The 16,223-nt window shown below is 44.3% G+C and overlaps 1 protein-coding gene across 2 annotated transcripts in view; it reads left to right on the forward strand.

The window, feature by feature from the left end:
- PLD1 (phospholipase D1) overlaps nt 1-16,223 on the forward strand; it is a 62,560-nt gene that overhangs the window by 23,706 nt on the left and 22,631 nt on the right. The window contains exons 7-16 of one of the 2 annotated variants that reach the window (XM_071567032.1): nt 2,782-2,840; nt 3,359-3,451; nt 5,874-6,026; nt 6,776-6,925; nt 7,770-7,853; nt 9,592-9,673; nt 11,894-12,004; nt 13,291-13,497; nt 14,345-14,558; nt 15,468-15,581. In XM_071567032.1, coding sequence (XP_071423133.1) covers nt 2,782-2,840; nt 3,359-3,451; nt 5,874-6,026; nt 6,776-6,925; nt 7,770-7,853; nt 9,592-9,673; nt 11,894-12,004; nt 13,291-13,497; nt 14,345-14,558; nt 15,468-15,581 — 1,267 coding nt within the window. The remainder of the gene's footprint in view (nt 1-2,781; nt 2,841-3,358; nt 3,452-5,873; nt 6,027-6,775; nt 6,926-7,769; nt 7,854-9,591; nt 9,674-11,893; nt 12,005-13,290; nt 13,498-14,344; nt 14,559-15,467; nt 15,582-16,223) is intronic. The other variant, XM_071567033.1, reaches the window with a different exon arrangement.

Below are 16,223 nucleotides of genomic sequence, written 5' to 3' on the forward strand. Positions count from 1 at the left end.
TATTTTTTGTGTGAGCTTCCATATTGAAAGATGCCTAAGCAAAATGAAAAATAAGATTTGATTGAACTGGAGTGTGTGTGTAGTGTTTGACATGAGCTTTAATAAATGAGAGTAAATACCTCATCTTAAGTGAAAGCAATATAATGTAATATCAGCTCAGATGTGTGAGTGGCTGCTGGTTTATCTCTGACACTGTGCTTGGATCTGCAGACCTTTGCAGACCTTTTAGTATTTTTAGTTATTGCTCTTGAAATACAACACATTCAAGTTTTCTTCTTAAATTTGGGGTTTGTGTTAGCAGGGGTTTTTTTGTAAGAAATTTTGCTGTGTATAATTCCATTTTATTGTTAGCCATCAGTATAGGTCAACTCTTTTTGCATTTTTTAACCCATGAAATTAAGAACATGAGTCAAAATGAAAACCCATCATGGAGGTGCTGAATTCTTCCTGAAGTGCAGATGCTCTATGAAATTTTTACTTACATAAGTCATGGCTGCTCAACATTGCTGGCAGAATGGGATGGTTTGAAACCATGGCTCGTGCACCTTGCAGCTGGTTCTCCACCTTCCACAGCCTGTCCTTCTGCTGATCACTCCCATCTGCTCTTTTATTTTGCTTTTTATTGCTACAACAATGTCATTGAAGCTGCATGCTCTGGGCCTGTACCTCATACAAAAAACATTCTGCTGCGGATCACTCTGAAACCAGAGTGGGATTCCAGCTCCCCAAGGAGGCAGCTGGGCAGCACAGGAATTCCAGTGTGACAGAGATGGAAGTGTCTGGCTGCTCTGCCAGCCTCGCTCAGTCTCTCTGTGAATGACGAGCACCTCGGATGAAAGGCACTGTAACAGTAAAAATAGCTAATGCAGCAATAATAATAGCAATAAATCATTTGATCAGATACTTTGCACTGCACTGAAGAATTTTCCTTCTAACTGGAGGAATTTATTTAAGGGTTTTTCTTACAAACCAACGCTTGATCAATGTGTTGGATGGGCTCCTGTAACCGTCATTGCTGTTCCAAAGACTCCTTGGCTGAAGAGGAGGTTGCTGTGCTGCCAGACAATCTTTCTTTCTTTTTTATGTGGTGGTAGTTCTGTTTCTGCAAGTAATTTTTTCTCATGGTTTTTTTTTTGCTTCTTTGAGGACAATTATTTCTCTGCATGCAGTGCTCCTCAAATTGCTGCCAGTTTTCTGGTCCCAGCCAGCATTTTCAAAGAGTTTTGATATTCATTTGCTTTTTTTTGTGTGTGTGCCCACTGTGAGAGACGTCTGGGTTTCTGATGTGTCTGATGGGGAATGCCAGCCATTTTCTGAGGAAGTTTAAATGGAAGCCAGGCAAAGAAGTGGCCTGAGACTGCTTGGAACCTCTGATAAGACTTTGTAGGGTACACTGGGGTTTCAGGTGGTTCCCACCCTGCTCTGAGTGTAGCTGCAGAAACTGCTGTAACATTCACAGTTCACACCTGGTGCTTTTCCAGAACATGTAGGTAGAGCAGAGGTAGAAGATGATTAGTAAAAGCACGGAATAACTTGTTCTAACCACTTTCTGAAAACAGGCTGAAATCACCCCAAAATCAGGGCATTAAATTTGCCTCTACAGAATAGAAGTTACTTTATGTCCTGGAAATACTCAGAGGAAAGCAACAGTGTGTTTTGTTCTTCTCCATGGCCTTACTGATACGAGAAGTTTGGGAAGGTCCCAGGAGCATGAGGAGGTGGAAGGACCTTCTGCCCTACTGTGGTTAGAGGGTTCCCTCTGGCTTTATTGCCTGGCCAAAGGGACACCTGCCTTCACCCTACCCTGAGCACCACTCTGCACTTGGACAACTTTAAGTGATAATAAATTAAAAGTGCCTAGGTGCAGACAAGCCTCAGCCATGCTCTGCATGCTCTGCTGCTCCTGCCCAAGCCCTGCTGGGCATGGGACACCCAGGGCAGGTGTTTCTCACTGCTAATGGGGCCCAGGGCTAATAGCCAGCAGACTGCCAGGAATGTCCTGCTGTGCCAAGAAAAGCCTGCTCATTTGAAATGGCCCAGTGTCCTATTTTTAGAGGTGAATGTAATCATGCTGTGCTTTCTCACCAGCTTTGTTTGCTGTTTTGTTCCTCTGCAATTCCTGCTGAAGCAGGAGGAGCCTTGAGGAGACAGGTTGCTTGACTCTGGGATTTGAGCTTGCTCTCCTCCTGCCCCACTGTGGCTTTCTTGTGGATTTTTGGCTCCTGGGACCAGATGGACAGTGCTGTGTGTGCAGCACTGCGGGGGAGTGACTGGCTGGGTGGTCTTGGAGGTGCTTGTGGGTTGAGGGGTGGAACCCCCATGTAATGGGTGTCCATGGAGTAGGAGAATTAAAGGGAATAGGGTGCTCCCAGGCCTGGGGACGTGTCCTCATTCTCTTTCTAGTCTTTCTATGACTGTCACTAGAGGGAGGAAAGGATTCAGGCAGCCAAGATCACACAGACCCCCAAACAGTGTCAAACTTGAGCCCTCATTTCAGCCAGTGATCCAGAAGGGGGGAATACCAGTGGGTTCCTATGATACATTTGAGCTTGATTGTCCTGGCTGCCTGAAGTGTGTTCTCCAAAGCACATCTAAAATAAACAAACAGAAAACGCAACCAAACTACTTTTCTTGGTCTTCTTGAAGATGCTTAGGCAATGGTGGGTAACTTATACTCTGGATATTTTAGGTTCTGTCTTTACAGCAAGTCACTTCAATGAAGCAAAATATTTTGTGGATTTCAGAGTTTGAAAGATGGGGGAATCTCTTTCTTTTTCCTAGATGGAGTTTGTTGGAGTAAGTCAGCTGTCTTTCATCCATGACCTGGGACCAAAGGGCATGTGAGTTGTGAGCTGTGTCTTTGAGTTATGATCCACTAAGAGCATGGCTTTATAAATAAATATTGTTCAAATTATTGGCTTTGCTTTCTCACAAGTAACCAACTGGGGAATATTTTGCCATCCAGATATAAAAAATAATGACTGTTCAGACAGAAATGCTACAATTTGGGGAAATGGTTTTGAGAGCAGGCTGCTTTGCAAGACATGGCCTGGCTTGCAGGGTTTCTCCCATTCCCTCTCCGCAGCCTGTTAACCCGCTTGTTTTTCTGCTTACTGTGCTATAAACCATGGCTTGCATTTCTTAAAACTCCTATTTTTTCCTTCTGGGGGGTGGTGTTTTTTCCCTTTGTCCAGCTTTCAGAGCACAGCAAAGAGGCTCCTTGGGCGCAGCTGGAGGTGGCAGGATCCATCCCTGGGCACAGGAGCTGGGGGTTCAGCAAGCACCCTCCATCCCAAAGTCCCCCTGCACCTCCAGGTGAGCCACATGACCCACCCTGCCCCTGTTTCTGTCCTTGCAGAGAAGGGTTCATCATGAAGCGCTCCGGGGGCCACCGCATTCCTGGTCTGAACTGCTGCGGCCAAGGGAGGATGTGCTACCGCTGGTCCAAAAGGTACTACTGGGGGGTGAAGGTGGGGATGCCACGTGCTCCTCGGGCACACAAAAATGCTCATTTGTCTGTTTCTGCAAAAAGTCTGTGAGGGAGATTCTTACTTTTTTATAAAAGCCACGAATTTTCAGGTTGGAAGGCTCTGTAGGCTGTTTCACCCTCACTGTCCTGTGTGATGTGTTTTTATTTCTGCTTTGGGGTTCATAGAAAGGACATGTTACTCTAAAGGAAAATTGGGATTTCCTGCAGGCTGGCAGAAATGGCAATAATCCCCAGGTCTGTGCCCAGCTTTCCCTGTTGTGGGAGCACTGGTGACTCTGTGACTTGCAGAGGGGATGTGGCTGATGACACTGCCCCTGGCAGATTTCAGCCTTGTTTTCTGAGCTTCCCTTCCTCAATTTACAGAATGAAAATCAATTAATTGAAATACACTCTGGACCAGTTCAGATCAGAGCAGCATTAAATCAGATGTGACCTGCAGCAGTAAGGAGCTCTTTGGTACAATTAACCTTGACATTAAATACATTACCTTTTCCTTATTACTGCAGGTAGTTAAATCCCACTGTTTTCATGGAAATGTTCACAAGCCATGCTGTTCCCATGACCCTTCCTGCTGCAGACAGACATACTTTAGTGTCCCCATCCTTCTGTGTTAGGTCTCAGTGTTGCCTGGGGCTGCAACACAGGGAGACATGTGCTGTTTGGGAGTATGAGTGTTACCACCTACCTAAAATATGCAGGAGATATTTCCTGGAGCATGGCTTCCCCTGCAAATCTTTCCTTTTGAGAATCAAAATAGCCCATGCCTGCCTTACAGCAAAAATTTCTTGGTCAATAGATCTTCCCCAAGCATTATCTACCTTTGGATTTTAGCATCACCCATGGGCTGTCATTAGTTTTATCTTCAATAATTCTGCTTTTCAACAAAATCTTTCTGCATTCTTGTGAAGAAAAGGTCCTGTTTCTTAATAGTCTTTCCAACATTTCTTAATGTAATTTTACAGATCTCTGTAATGGGTGCACAAGGTGATAAAGATGTGGCTTTCCTTCAAGTCAAATAATTAAATTGTCACCAATTCTTTTTCTATTTCATGGAGAAAAAAAGGCCTTTTCCTCTTGATACCCCTTAGTTAACTCTTCTCTGTGTTAATGCAGAGCTCAAGCTTTAGTGGGGGCAGTAGCATATCTAGCTCTGATGGATCTTCATTTTCCTTTAGAGTCTAAAAATGGGGTGGGAGAAGTGTTTGAGTGGGATCATGTACAGAGTATTCAAGAGGGACACCAAATTCCCATCATGGCCCACTGTGACTGACAGTTTATGCATCAATAACCAGCAAATAACAGTAATATTTCCCAGAGAGGGTTATTTAAATAAAGGATTTTAGGACAGTGGGGAGATGCAGTTAATGGACGCAGATGAGACTGCTTGGGCATGTAGAGTTGCCTGGGAAAAACAGAAAGGGGAATGCTTGGAAATGTACCCTGTGGGATGCTTAGAGTGAAACTATGGGCCAAATAGGGAGAGCAGGTATTTTGCCATGAAAAGGGAGGTGATGCTGGGTAACAATTTCAGGGCCCTGAAAGAAAGAAAAAAATACGGGATCTGGAAGTAGCTGGAGAGCTTGAGGCTGTTACTAAAGATAAAAGAACGAACAGATTTTTGCAGTGTTTTGTGTTGCTTTGTGTATTTCTGTGTGTGCAGAAGAATGAGGAGAAGGTCTGGTGATGGAGACCTGTGTGGGACAGAGGGGGCTGGTTACCCCAGCTACACCACAGGGGAAGAAAAAATTAGAAATGCCACTCACAGTAAAAAATGTGTTTTTTCCAGAGTTGCCTTCAGGCTACTGTATTTATGTAAAACCTGCCGGTCATCTCTCCTCATGTGTTTCTAACAGGGTGCCTGTTGCTTGGCAATGAAAGTGTTCCAAAATGCCTTGTTAATATATTTTGATGGGAGTGAAAGTGATCCTAGAATCAGAATTAATGTTAGAAATGTCAAATAACTCCTGTATAGAATACAAGCCGAATTAAAATCTTGGATGGAGAAATGCTTGTTGCACCTTGCCTGGTGCTGGGAGGTTTATAACCAGGGAGGTTCTCATGGGTTTTGTTAAAAAAGGAAACCTGTATTTTCAAAGACTCTGTAAAAAGGAGTTCTGTAAATAACTATAAAAGTCTTACATTGAAATCAAACTCATTGCTCAGTTTCATAAAACAAACATGTTTCTACTCAAGAGAATCATCCCCTGGTCTAACCCCTGAGAAGAAATGTTACCATTTTGTTGAATGTTTTCCTTTCCCTGATAAGTGACTTGCCCTTGTTTTGACGGAAGCACTTTTCCCTATTAGTAGCTTTTTTACGACTTATGTTTTGGCAACTGGAATGGGTGTGAAATCCAGGTGATGTGGTTGCTGTACCCCACAGGTGGCTGGTGGTGAAGGACTCGTTCCTGCTGTACATGAAGCCTGACTCAGGGGCCATTTCCTTTGTCCTGCTGGTCGATAAGGAATTCAATATCAAGATAGGCCAGAAAGAAACAGAAACGAAATATGGGTTGCAGATTGACAATCTCTCTAGGTAAGAAAACGGGCTTTGTTTGGCTGCTTTTAGCCTACTTTTGTTTTTTTAAGGAGGAATCAATGTTCCTCAATAGGAGGCATTTAACAAGGCACTGGGCTGATGGTGTAGCTCTGCTTCCTGCAGGGCTGGGGCTGGGCTGCTGCTGCTGTTGTGCTCAGACCTGCTGGGGATTTGGCCCATAATACTGATCATTTCCAATATCTTAATGAGGCGTTTGGAGCCTCGGCTGCTGTTTGTCCATCCCTGGGGTTATTCCTGGGGCCCGAGGGCATGGTGCATGTGGATTTGCACAGTCTGGTTTGACAGCAATTGCTTAGGTAATTTTCCAGGTGCTGTGTTCAGTTTATGCTGCAAGCAGGGATGTTTTCTTCTGCATCCCAATGAAGTATTACCCAAAAGATATGCTAGTTGGGGTAAAGAGATACTTTAATATTTTTAGATTAGTGCACAGCGTAAACTCATCTCTTAAAAAATACAACATTAGCTGGTTCCAACTCCAAGTTAAGCTGCTGCTATTAATTTAAATCTGGGTTATTTTGTGCTTGGCAGTGCATTACTGTTAGTCACTCAGAACAGCTCAGTGCTGTGTATTCTTTTGCAAACAAAATAGCAAAGCAAAGTCCTCACTTTCTACTTAAAATATGACTGATACAGATGCATTTACCAACATGGAGAGATGGCAAGGAGCAGACCAATTAAGCACAATTGGCTCCAGCATCCTGCCCTGTGCATTGTGTGTTTTACAGGTCGCTGATTTTGAAGTGTAACAGCTACAGACATGCCCAGTGGTGGAGGCAGGGCATAGACGAGTTCATTCGGAAGCACGGCAAGGACTTCCTCACGGAGCATCGCTTCGGCTCATACGCGGCCGTGCAGGAGAACACACTGGCCAAGTGGTGAGGACCGTGGTGAGGCTGCAAGTGGCTCAGTACCAGGGGTGCTGTCACATGCACACACCCTCTGGTGTCACCCCAGCTCTGATGGACAGAGCTGGTGACATTTGGTAGCTGTAGGGACTGATGATAATTAGAGAAGTAGCAAAATTATAAGGCTTTCTCCACTAGGAAGGGAATAGAAGTGCTGATGACAGGAGCGCTTTGCGTCACAGCTTAATAGTGTTTTTTAAGGTCAAGTTTCACTTGAATTTGAATGTATTGGGTATTTGCTGTTGTAAGGATGAAGAGAATAAAAGAGAATCAACAAATGTAAATTCAGGTATAGTCTGATGGTGACTGGTCCTTATGCACACAGCAGTCCCATGAGTAATCCTTCTGGCTGCAGTGCAACCTGATTGCCCTGATGCATTCCCAGAAGCACCTCAAAAATGGATTCTAGCTGGGCTGGAAGCAAGTGTCTTGTGGTGCTTTTGCTGCAGCTTCTGCCTTGCAGCAACCACTGACTGAGTAGTTTCCGTAAATCAAGGAAAGCACCACTCCACCATCCTCTTCTGAGGGGCAAACCTGCCTTGCACATTAGGCAAAACCCAGGAATATTATGTGTGGTTGGAAGAGGTGCCAAGTGGCACTTAAAGACCGCTTACTGTGCTGTTTTATCAAGCTACTAATAGCAGCATTGAATTCTCCCTGCATGTTGTCCTGATTCTTGATATTAGGTTTATGTTTGCTTTTGAGAAGAGACTGTAAATGGCATTGACACAGAACCCCATCGGTCTTCAGCCCTGTACTTTGGTTAATGAAAGGGGAGGAAACATAAATCTTCACGCTGTGTTTGCCTTTGCAGGTATGTAAATGCGAAGTGGTACTTCGAAGATGTCGCCAATGCCATGGAAGCTGCTAAGGAGGAGATTTTCATCACAGATTGGTGGTTCGTACTTACATACTTGGGTGTTGACCAGCTGTCTCTCTTGGGACGTTCCCGACAATGCGGCACTGTTCGGGGGCCCTACAGTATGGCAGCGAGCCGTGTAGCCAGATGGTTTGGCAGCACACCCAAACTTCTTGTGTTGTATTCAAAGGTCTTTTGAGGAGGGTTGGCAGCAAAAGTGCATGTTTCACATCAACAGCTTGGTTTTCTCCTTCCATGGAAATGCCTGAAATTGCATGGAGGCACTACCTGAATGGCAAATGTTGTGGCTTGAGTTGCTCATCGGGAGTATAAATCACTGCAGACCCAAGGGGCGCAAATATCTTTCAGTGTATGAGGGAACAGGGATGGTCAAACACTTCCAACAGTGCTCTTGCCATGGGATCTTCCTTTCAGCTCCTCCTCAATGTCTTGGGAAGCCTCATGGCAGCCAGTGAGAGCATCTTGAGGGTGTGTGATTTTAGTCTGCGCTGAAATGGTCAAGATAACGGATGAAGGGAGTTTTGTCACCCTTTCTGAGCTATGTGGCTGCCAAAGGACCTGGCTCTGCCGACTATTTAACTAGAGAGTCAGTATGTTTAAACAGTGCTCTGATTCCTGTTTGAGGCAGGAAAAGGGAGTTCTCACTGCCTCTGGTAGAGTTTCTTGGCTGGGTGCTGGTTGTGGCTGCCCATGTCTTGCCTTTGTGGAGGTTAATCTGCCTGAGGCAGCCTGGACCATGGGGATGGGAGGCTCCCAGGACATGACTCAGATGTCCTCTTTACCTTGGGTGTGTCTCTCTCCTATTATTTCTCCATCTGTAAAATGAACCTCTTACTACTTACCTACTGCAACTAGGAACTGGGAGAATTAGTTCTTAGGTGGAAATTATCATGAGAAAAATGCATATGATGTTAGCATTTACTGGGATAAATCTGTTTCCTACCATGACCAGAATTAAGCCCAGTGATCCCAGATTCTCATATGCAACATCAGATGGCAATTCAAAAGCATCCCGTTTCAGACCCATTGTCTCTTACTTAGTGTTTTATTCAGACATTTGTTAATGTACCATGGAATTCCATACCTTATCTGAAACTTGGAGCATAAGATAAAAATGCTGTTGTCAGAAGCATGGTTTTGGGTGTAGCAATGTGCTTTCTTCAAGCACATGTTCCCAAGTTTGCTTGGTACAAAAGTAAAGGAATTAAATTCTGTCACCTTGCTCTGCAGGAGTTAGATGAGATGGCTTAATTATTTCTTCTAATCCTTAAAGCTGTCAGTCAATAAAATGTCCTGTTGAGAGATCCTGTTGCTTTGTCATTAGGCTGCACGGAAAATTCAGCACAAATCTGTGCTGCTCAGATAGCCCAAGTACCAGGCAAACTGAAATCCCACTCTTATTTATTTCTTATGTCTGCACATTTCTTTCAAACCTACCGTGGGGGTTTCTTTTGTTGCATCTTTCTTTCATAGATAGAGAGTCCAATTTTTCCTATTTACACATCACTGTTAAACCTGGTCTCATGGGTTGTTAAATACCAAGATGAATGTGCTGGACATGTCCCCTGCCTTCTGTAATGCTCTGATATTAAAGAACAAAGAGCAGGATATTGGAGAATGCATCACTCTGGGATGTGAGCATTCACTTCCACTTTATTTAAACTTTAATTTCTTTGCTTCCCAAGTTGATTGTTTAGGGCAATGCTTTGTTTGCAGACTATAGATGCTATGTTTTTTCCACTTTTTATTTTCTCAGGCTCAGCCCAGAAATCTTCATGAAACGGCCCGTTGTGGAAGGAAATCGCTGGCGACTGGACTGCATCCTCAAGAGGAAGGCAGTAAGTGAGCTCCAGCTGCAACCTTCACCCTGCAGAGAGCCTCATTCACCTACCCAGTGACAGGGTCATACTGTGGCTGCAGCACTTGCACCATTTAGTTTGGTAGAGATGAGAGTTAAAGTTGGCCAAGCCTCGTATCAGATGCCCTTGGATAACTGCGTGTTTTGATTTGTACCTCCTGTTTGGGTTTGGAAGAGCTCAGAGGCAGAAGGACAGATCCCTCAAACTTCAGTGGCTTCAAACTGAGAAAGAGTAGGTTTAGACTGGATTAGGAAAAAGTTCTTTACTGTGTGATTGGTGAGGTCCTGGTACAGGTTCCCCAGAGAGCCGTGGCTGCCCCATCCCTGGAAGTGTGCACAGCCAGGTTAGACAGGGTTAGGAGCAACCAACCTGGTCTTGTGGAAGGAAGTTTTGCTCATGGCAGGGGATTGGAAGTAGGTGATCTTTAAAGTCCTTTCCAACCCAGGTCATTTCTGATTCTGTGATCCTCTGATTTCCGCAAGTTTGTGTCACTTCAGCCTTGCATTAGGACTGCCCCAGCTGCTGATGGGGTCAAAGACCTGTTACTGTCTGGTGCTCTGCATGTGACGTGTAATTTAGAAGTCAAGGAAAGGTTGAGCACTTTGTGGTATGTTTATGAGTGTGGGCTCTAACCTAACCTGTGATAACACTGGTGATCGAAAGAGTTTGCCCCATGTGATCAGTGAGTCAGAAGGTAAAGCATGGCTAGGAAATCTCTTGAACTCTTGCTGTGGTAGAAGGGCAGGAGTCCATGGATGTGAACTTTAACTTTGAATGACTTTAAACTAAAAAAGTCCAGGTTTAGGTTAGATATATTATAAAGAAATTCTTCACTCTAATGGTGGTGAGGCCCTGGAACAGCATGCCTAGAAAAACTGTGGCTACCCTATCCCTGGCAGTGTTCAAAGCCAGGCTGAATGGGACTTTGAGCGACCTGGTCTAGTGGAAGGTGTCCATGTCCATGACAGGGGGATAGGAACAAGGTGGTCTTCAAGTTCCCTTCCAATCCAAACCATTCTATGGTTCTGTGACATGGTGAAATAGTCTTTGACTCCTTTCCCTTCCAAACTATTTGTCATCACAGTCCTCATCCCTCTACAGACCTAGAAAAGTAAGAGGTTTTTTGTGTCTGTTGTTGACTTGGAAGTAATCTTATTTTCTGGCAAATGAAACCTGGCCACAGGGCAGGCTTACTTGATGGAAGAATTTGGCTTTGTTTGTCATGTTGTCATGCATTTTCCTATGGACATAAATACCTTTTAAGTGAGGAGTGTTTTAAGGTCAGTTCCTGGAAATGCTTGCTCTGTCACTCATGACATTGACTTGACAGGGCAGTCAGCAAACTGGTGTCGAAGTATAAGGGTAAGGCTGTCCTTTCTGTGTGCACTGTGCTGACTTGGACTTCTCTGGGTGCAGTGAGTAGCAGAATATTATCCACAATTCGGAGGTTGCCTAAGCTCACAGTGGTTGCTTTATGGGAATAGGAACTTAAAAGGCTGTGGAATGTTTAGATCCCAAGTTTATGCTGGCCAGCTCCAGTGCAGATTTTTAATCCATGCTAGCTGATGGCAAGTGCAGGTGTCTCAGTGTGTGACTAGTATTTTCCAAGATTTGGGATGTACTTGAAACATTTGAAAGTGCTTTAACAAGTGTTCTTAGAAATCCTCCCATGTATACCATCTTTTTAGCACTACTTATTGTATTCCAGGAGTTTGTTTACCTCTACCAGCAGGAGGAACTTCTTTGCTGATGCTGAGTTGGTGGCATCCCCTTTAAGTGAGGGATGTCCATATGACCACATCTCTCTTGTCATACTGCAGAGACAGTTGACTGTGGGCAAACCTCAGGGCAACACGAAGCAGCAGAACACTGGACTTCAGTGCATGTGTGCAACATGATTGTACATGGAGTGAATTGTGTATGCAAAATCTTACCTCAAAGGGTGTGTAAAAGGAGCTACTGTAGGAATGACCTGTATGTGGGCTTTGGCATAGCTCAGCTCTTCACACACAAACCTGGATACTGAGCCCTCCTCAGGGAGCTGAAGAGCTTTCCCAGGCAGTGCACATCCTTTCAGGCTGTGGGGTCACCATGGTGGGTCTGGAAGAGCATCAGCAGGCACAACACACTTACTGCCTCTTAGCTTTACTGTGTCCATTGATGTGCCTGCATACCATGTGTGATTTTTATTTCTGACAGCAACAAGGAGTGAGAATTTTTGTTATGCTGTACAAAGAGGTGGAGCTTGCCCTAGGGATCAACAGTGAATACAGCAAGCGGACACTCATGCACCTCCATCCAAATATCAAGGTAACTGCACACTGCTGTAAGGAGGAAGTTGGTATTTACTTGTTCTTGATGGCTAGTGCTGACCCCAGTGTATTTGGTGAATTGGAAGTGTTTCCCAGCACTACAGTGGGAATAGTCTGAGAAGACATACTCATGTAGGGACTACCCCATCTGGCAGCTTCATTTCTGTAGATTGTAATGGAACATAAAATTGCTTAGTTTATATTTGCCAAAGCAACTCTTCATCTAATTCACAAGAAGCGTATTTCATGTGGCAAGTTAATGGGGTTGCATCAAATGGAAAATTACACTTTGAGAATGTTTTCTCATTTCAGCATTTCTGTTCAAATATGAATGATGAGAATCAACACTTGATGTTAATGTTCCCATCACAGATGAACAGCATTGCAGTGTCCTGTGCTGTTATGCTGTTCTGGCACCAAGCAGAAAGTGAGTTGAGGCAGACAAACCAGTAGATAAGGCTAGATCCAGTCTCTTAAAATTAGAGACATAAACATCTTAAGGAGTAGTAAGGTATATGTTTTGCCAGAATAATTGACTTAGTGTCACTTGGTCAGTTGTCACAGTGAAGGGAAGCATCCACTCACCATCATCTTCCCAGCATGTCTGGAAGGTGTAACTGGAAGATACACACTGGCTGTCTTATAGGTTTTGGGAGTAGCCAGGTGAAATTCTATAGCTTTTTCTCCAGGAAGCTGGTCTAGTGGCTCTTACATAAAAAATAAATCTATATACTGTGTACTTAGATACAGAAATTTCTGTGCCATAAACACATGTCAAAAAGAATCTCATAAACAAATGCCAAACAACTTGGCGATTTTAAATGGGGGAAAAATCCCAGCCAGCTTCTCATTTCACTTGTGTGGTGGCAACAACCAAAGAAGTGACTCAGATCACCAATATGTTGTTTTCTTTTAGAGCAGGCTCTGTGTTTGAAAGCTCAGCTATTACAGCTCTACTGAAAGCATGATTTGTTGAAACAGTTTGCTTGACTATGGTCCTCTCATGAAACTTGTTGTAAGCGTGACCTATCCCAACATCAGTAACCAGTGCTCCTGGGGAATCCCTGTGCTGTCGGGAACCACCTGCCTGCCAGTATGGCTACCCCAGCTAGGGGTCAAGTTGAGTAGCTTCTGCAGTCAAGCAGTCTGTGTGGATGCACCCATTAAAAACTCCAGTGTTTCCCCATCATCCCAAACAGCCAAAAAAACTCTGGACAGCTCTCTGCGTGGAGGGATTTAAATTTGGCAACAATGCTGAGCTCGAGTGCTGGTTTTTCTCTGCAGGTGATGAGGCACCCAGACCATGTGTCCTCTTCTGTGTACCTCTGGGCCCACCATGAGAAGTTGGTCATCGTTGACCAGTCTGTGGCATTTGTGGGTGGCATCGACTTGGCGTACGGCCGGTGGGACGACGACGAGCACCGTCTGACCGATGTGGGCAGCGTGAAACGAATGACAGCTGTGAAGTCGGTGTCGACAGCCAACCTGGCAGTAAGTGAGCTTGTTCCAGCTGGTGGCCATGGTCAGCACCCTCAGAGAGGGTTTACAAGTGGGGGTGAACAGGCAGTGTCCACTTCTGAGCACAGGATTGGGTTCAGGGGGTTTACAGACAAGTAGTGATGAGAAGGAGGAAGTATCTGAGCATTGAATGACTCCCTCAGGCTGGATGCTGACCAGCCCTTGTTAGGGCATGGAGATAGACAGATGGGTTTCCTCTTGAGCTTGAGGCAGCAGTCACAACTTAAAGTCTGTATTCTTAGAAACATAGAATCTTAAAATGGTTTTGGTTAGAAAGGACTTCAGAGATCATGTAGTTTCAACCCCCTCCCAGGAACATGGACACCTTCCACTAAACCCGGTTGCTCAAAGTCCCATCCAGCCTGGCTTTGAACACTTCCAGGGATGGGATATCCACAGCAACCTTTCTTTTCTTAATAATACTTGGCTAGAAATGGGAAGTAAGCACTCAGAGCACTCTGAAATTCTCAATAGTTGTGCCCTCAGCCTTGTTTGCTGAGCTTTCTGCTAGCCTGGGTCTCTATGCAACCACATATCTCTAAGAATTTGAGAGGTCTAGGTTGAAGAAAATTTCAAGGGGTGTAGTAATACAGAGTAAATTTATGGAATCAAATACTGCTGGTATTACTGGGTGTTCCTGTCGAGTACCTCCTCACTACAGACTCTCTCCAAAAAGCATGCTTAGCTCTCACCAAGGTGTGTCTGTCACAGACCAATATTTGGCTTGTGGTTGTTTCTGAGCATTGATATGCACAAGAACCTGTGGTTAGAGGGGCACCAGTCTGTACATCACCTGCAGCCACATCTCCTGTCTGTTTAGTCTGCAGCGGAGTCTGAACGTGTCCCACTGCAGCCTCAAGCTCTGTCCCCAGAAAGCCACTTGTTCGAGAGAAATGCTGATGATGCCTCAGACATATCAAAAATGAAAGGAGTAGGAAAACCTAGAAAGTTTTCAAGGTTCAGTATTTACAAGCATCTCCACAAGCACGGCATGCACCATGCTGACAGCGTCAGCAGCATCGACAGTGACTCAAGTAAGTGATATTCAACTAAACAACGTATATAAGGCATGTGTGGAGGTGGGTGGGTGGGTGTATGTGCAGATTCAGTGATTTCTAGGGTAATATGTTCTTTGTAAGGAAGGAAAGTTGGTGAGTTTCTTAACTATCAGAATATTGGCTATGTATAGTCAACATGTAAATTTGTGTCACTGCAAAATACACAGGGAAAGGTTTTATGTGGATTTTTATTTAGCAATTGTCACGAGCCATCAGATGACATGATATCGTGTACATTTCTTAATGTTTATATTGTTGGAAAATGTTTCTGCAAGAGAGAATTGAATCTATAATTTTTTAACTTGTGTTTATTATAACAAACAAAATGGTTTCTGGATGGGATTATCCCTTCTCATAGGCTAGTGTTAACCAAGGTTTAAATCAGTTCACTTAAATGGTAATATTCCCAATTTACCCACTTACTAGAAAGGAGATACTAATTAACAGCTGAATACTGAAATACAGCGTTTAATTCTCTACATTAAAAATAGCTTCAGTGCTAAAATTACAAGGATCATCTTGACATTTGTTCCAGCATGGAGTCCTTCATGAAAAAGTCCTCATCTCCTGAAGCATTATGTTGATCATGGTGGGAACTTTCTGGACTTTCCATCCCTTCCTGCAGTTCTTATCTCCTCCTCTGGCTGAATGAAGCCTTGCTGGAGCAATCAGCTCAGGACACAGGCATGGCTTTGTACTTCATGGCATCAGTTTGGTTTAAAACCAGCTGGGTCTTGAATTTGGTCCTTTGCCTGTTGGTCACTTGTAATTCCAGCAAACTGATGCCTTGTTTGAGCTGCTGTCATGCCAGGCAGGAGCAGGCACCAGGGTAGCAGAGGTGGACGTGTGTTTTTGCTATGAATAGAGCATCTTGACTTTCTGCAGGTTACTCTAACCCCACTAGAAGTCAACCGAATATAATCCAGAGTTTAAGGCCCCACCTGAAAATGTTCCATCACCACAGTGAATCCAAACAGGGGCTCGCTGAGCCTCGGGAGGGTAAGTGAAGGAAGGCAGAGGTGCGGATCTCTTCAGGCTTTAGCTGCTGATGGTTTTGCATTATAACTATGGTGAGAGTTAGGTTGGGTGCCAGGATCAGCCTTCACTGCTTGTTGTTCACCCAGCATCCTTGTCCCTTTTCTGTGGGTATCCTGGCAGAAGAGTCTTCTCCAGAAACTACAAATACTGCAGGGTAGATAAATAAGTAAAAATTAAAAAAAACAGACCAAAACAACAACATCAACAAACCCAAATCCAAACAAACCCCCCAAACAAATAAAAAAAAATTGCAGTAATGACAGCAGGAAACAGTTGAGGAAATAGCTCTGGTATATGATGATTTCAGCAGTTCTCATCCTGCAACAGAAGAGGCTTGTTACTGGAGCTGGGAACTTCTGCATTGGATATTTTAAAAGTAAGCCTGATGCAGGAAGACATGCAAACAGAGAGAGAAAACAACAGGGCAGCTGCTGGCAGATCTACGTTTGGACAAAGACTTGGCTTCCCTCTTTTACCCCTAATTAAAATCAAAGAAAGCACACTCAGTTGAGACATAAGCTGGGTGGTTGTGAGCACTGAGCTGTTCCCATCTCTGGACTGGTGTTGGAAGGGCCTTTTCCAGTGTGGTACCTCACTGAGATG

The sequence above is a fragment of the Pithys albifrons genome, chromosome 11, assembly GCF_047495875.1.
Source record: "Pithys albifrons albifrons isolate INPA30051 chromosome 11, PitAlb_v1, whole genome shotgun sequence".
Classification (NCBI taxonomy): Eukaryota; Metazoa; Chordata; class Aves; order Passeriformes; family Thamnophilidae; genus Pithys; species Pithys albifrons.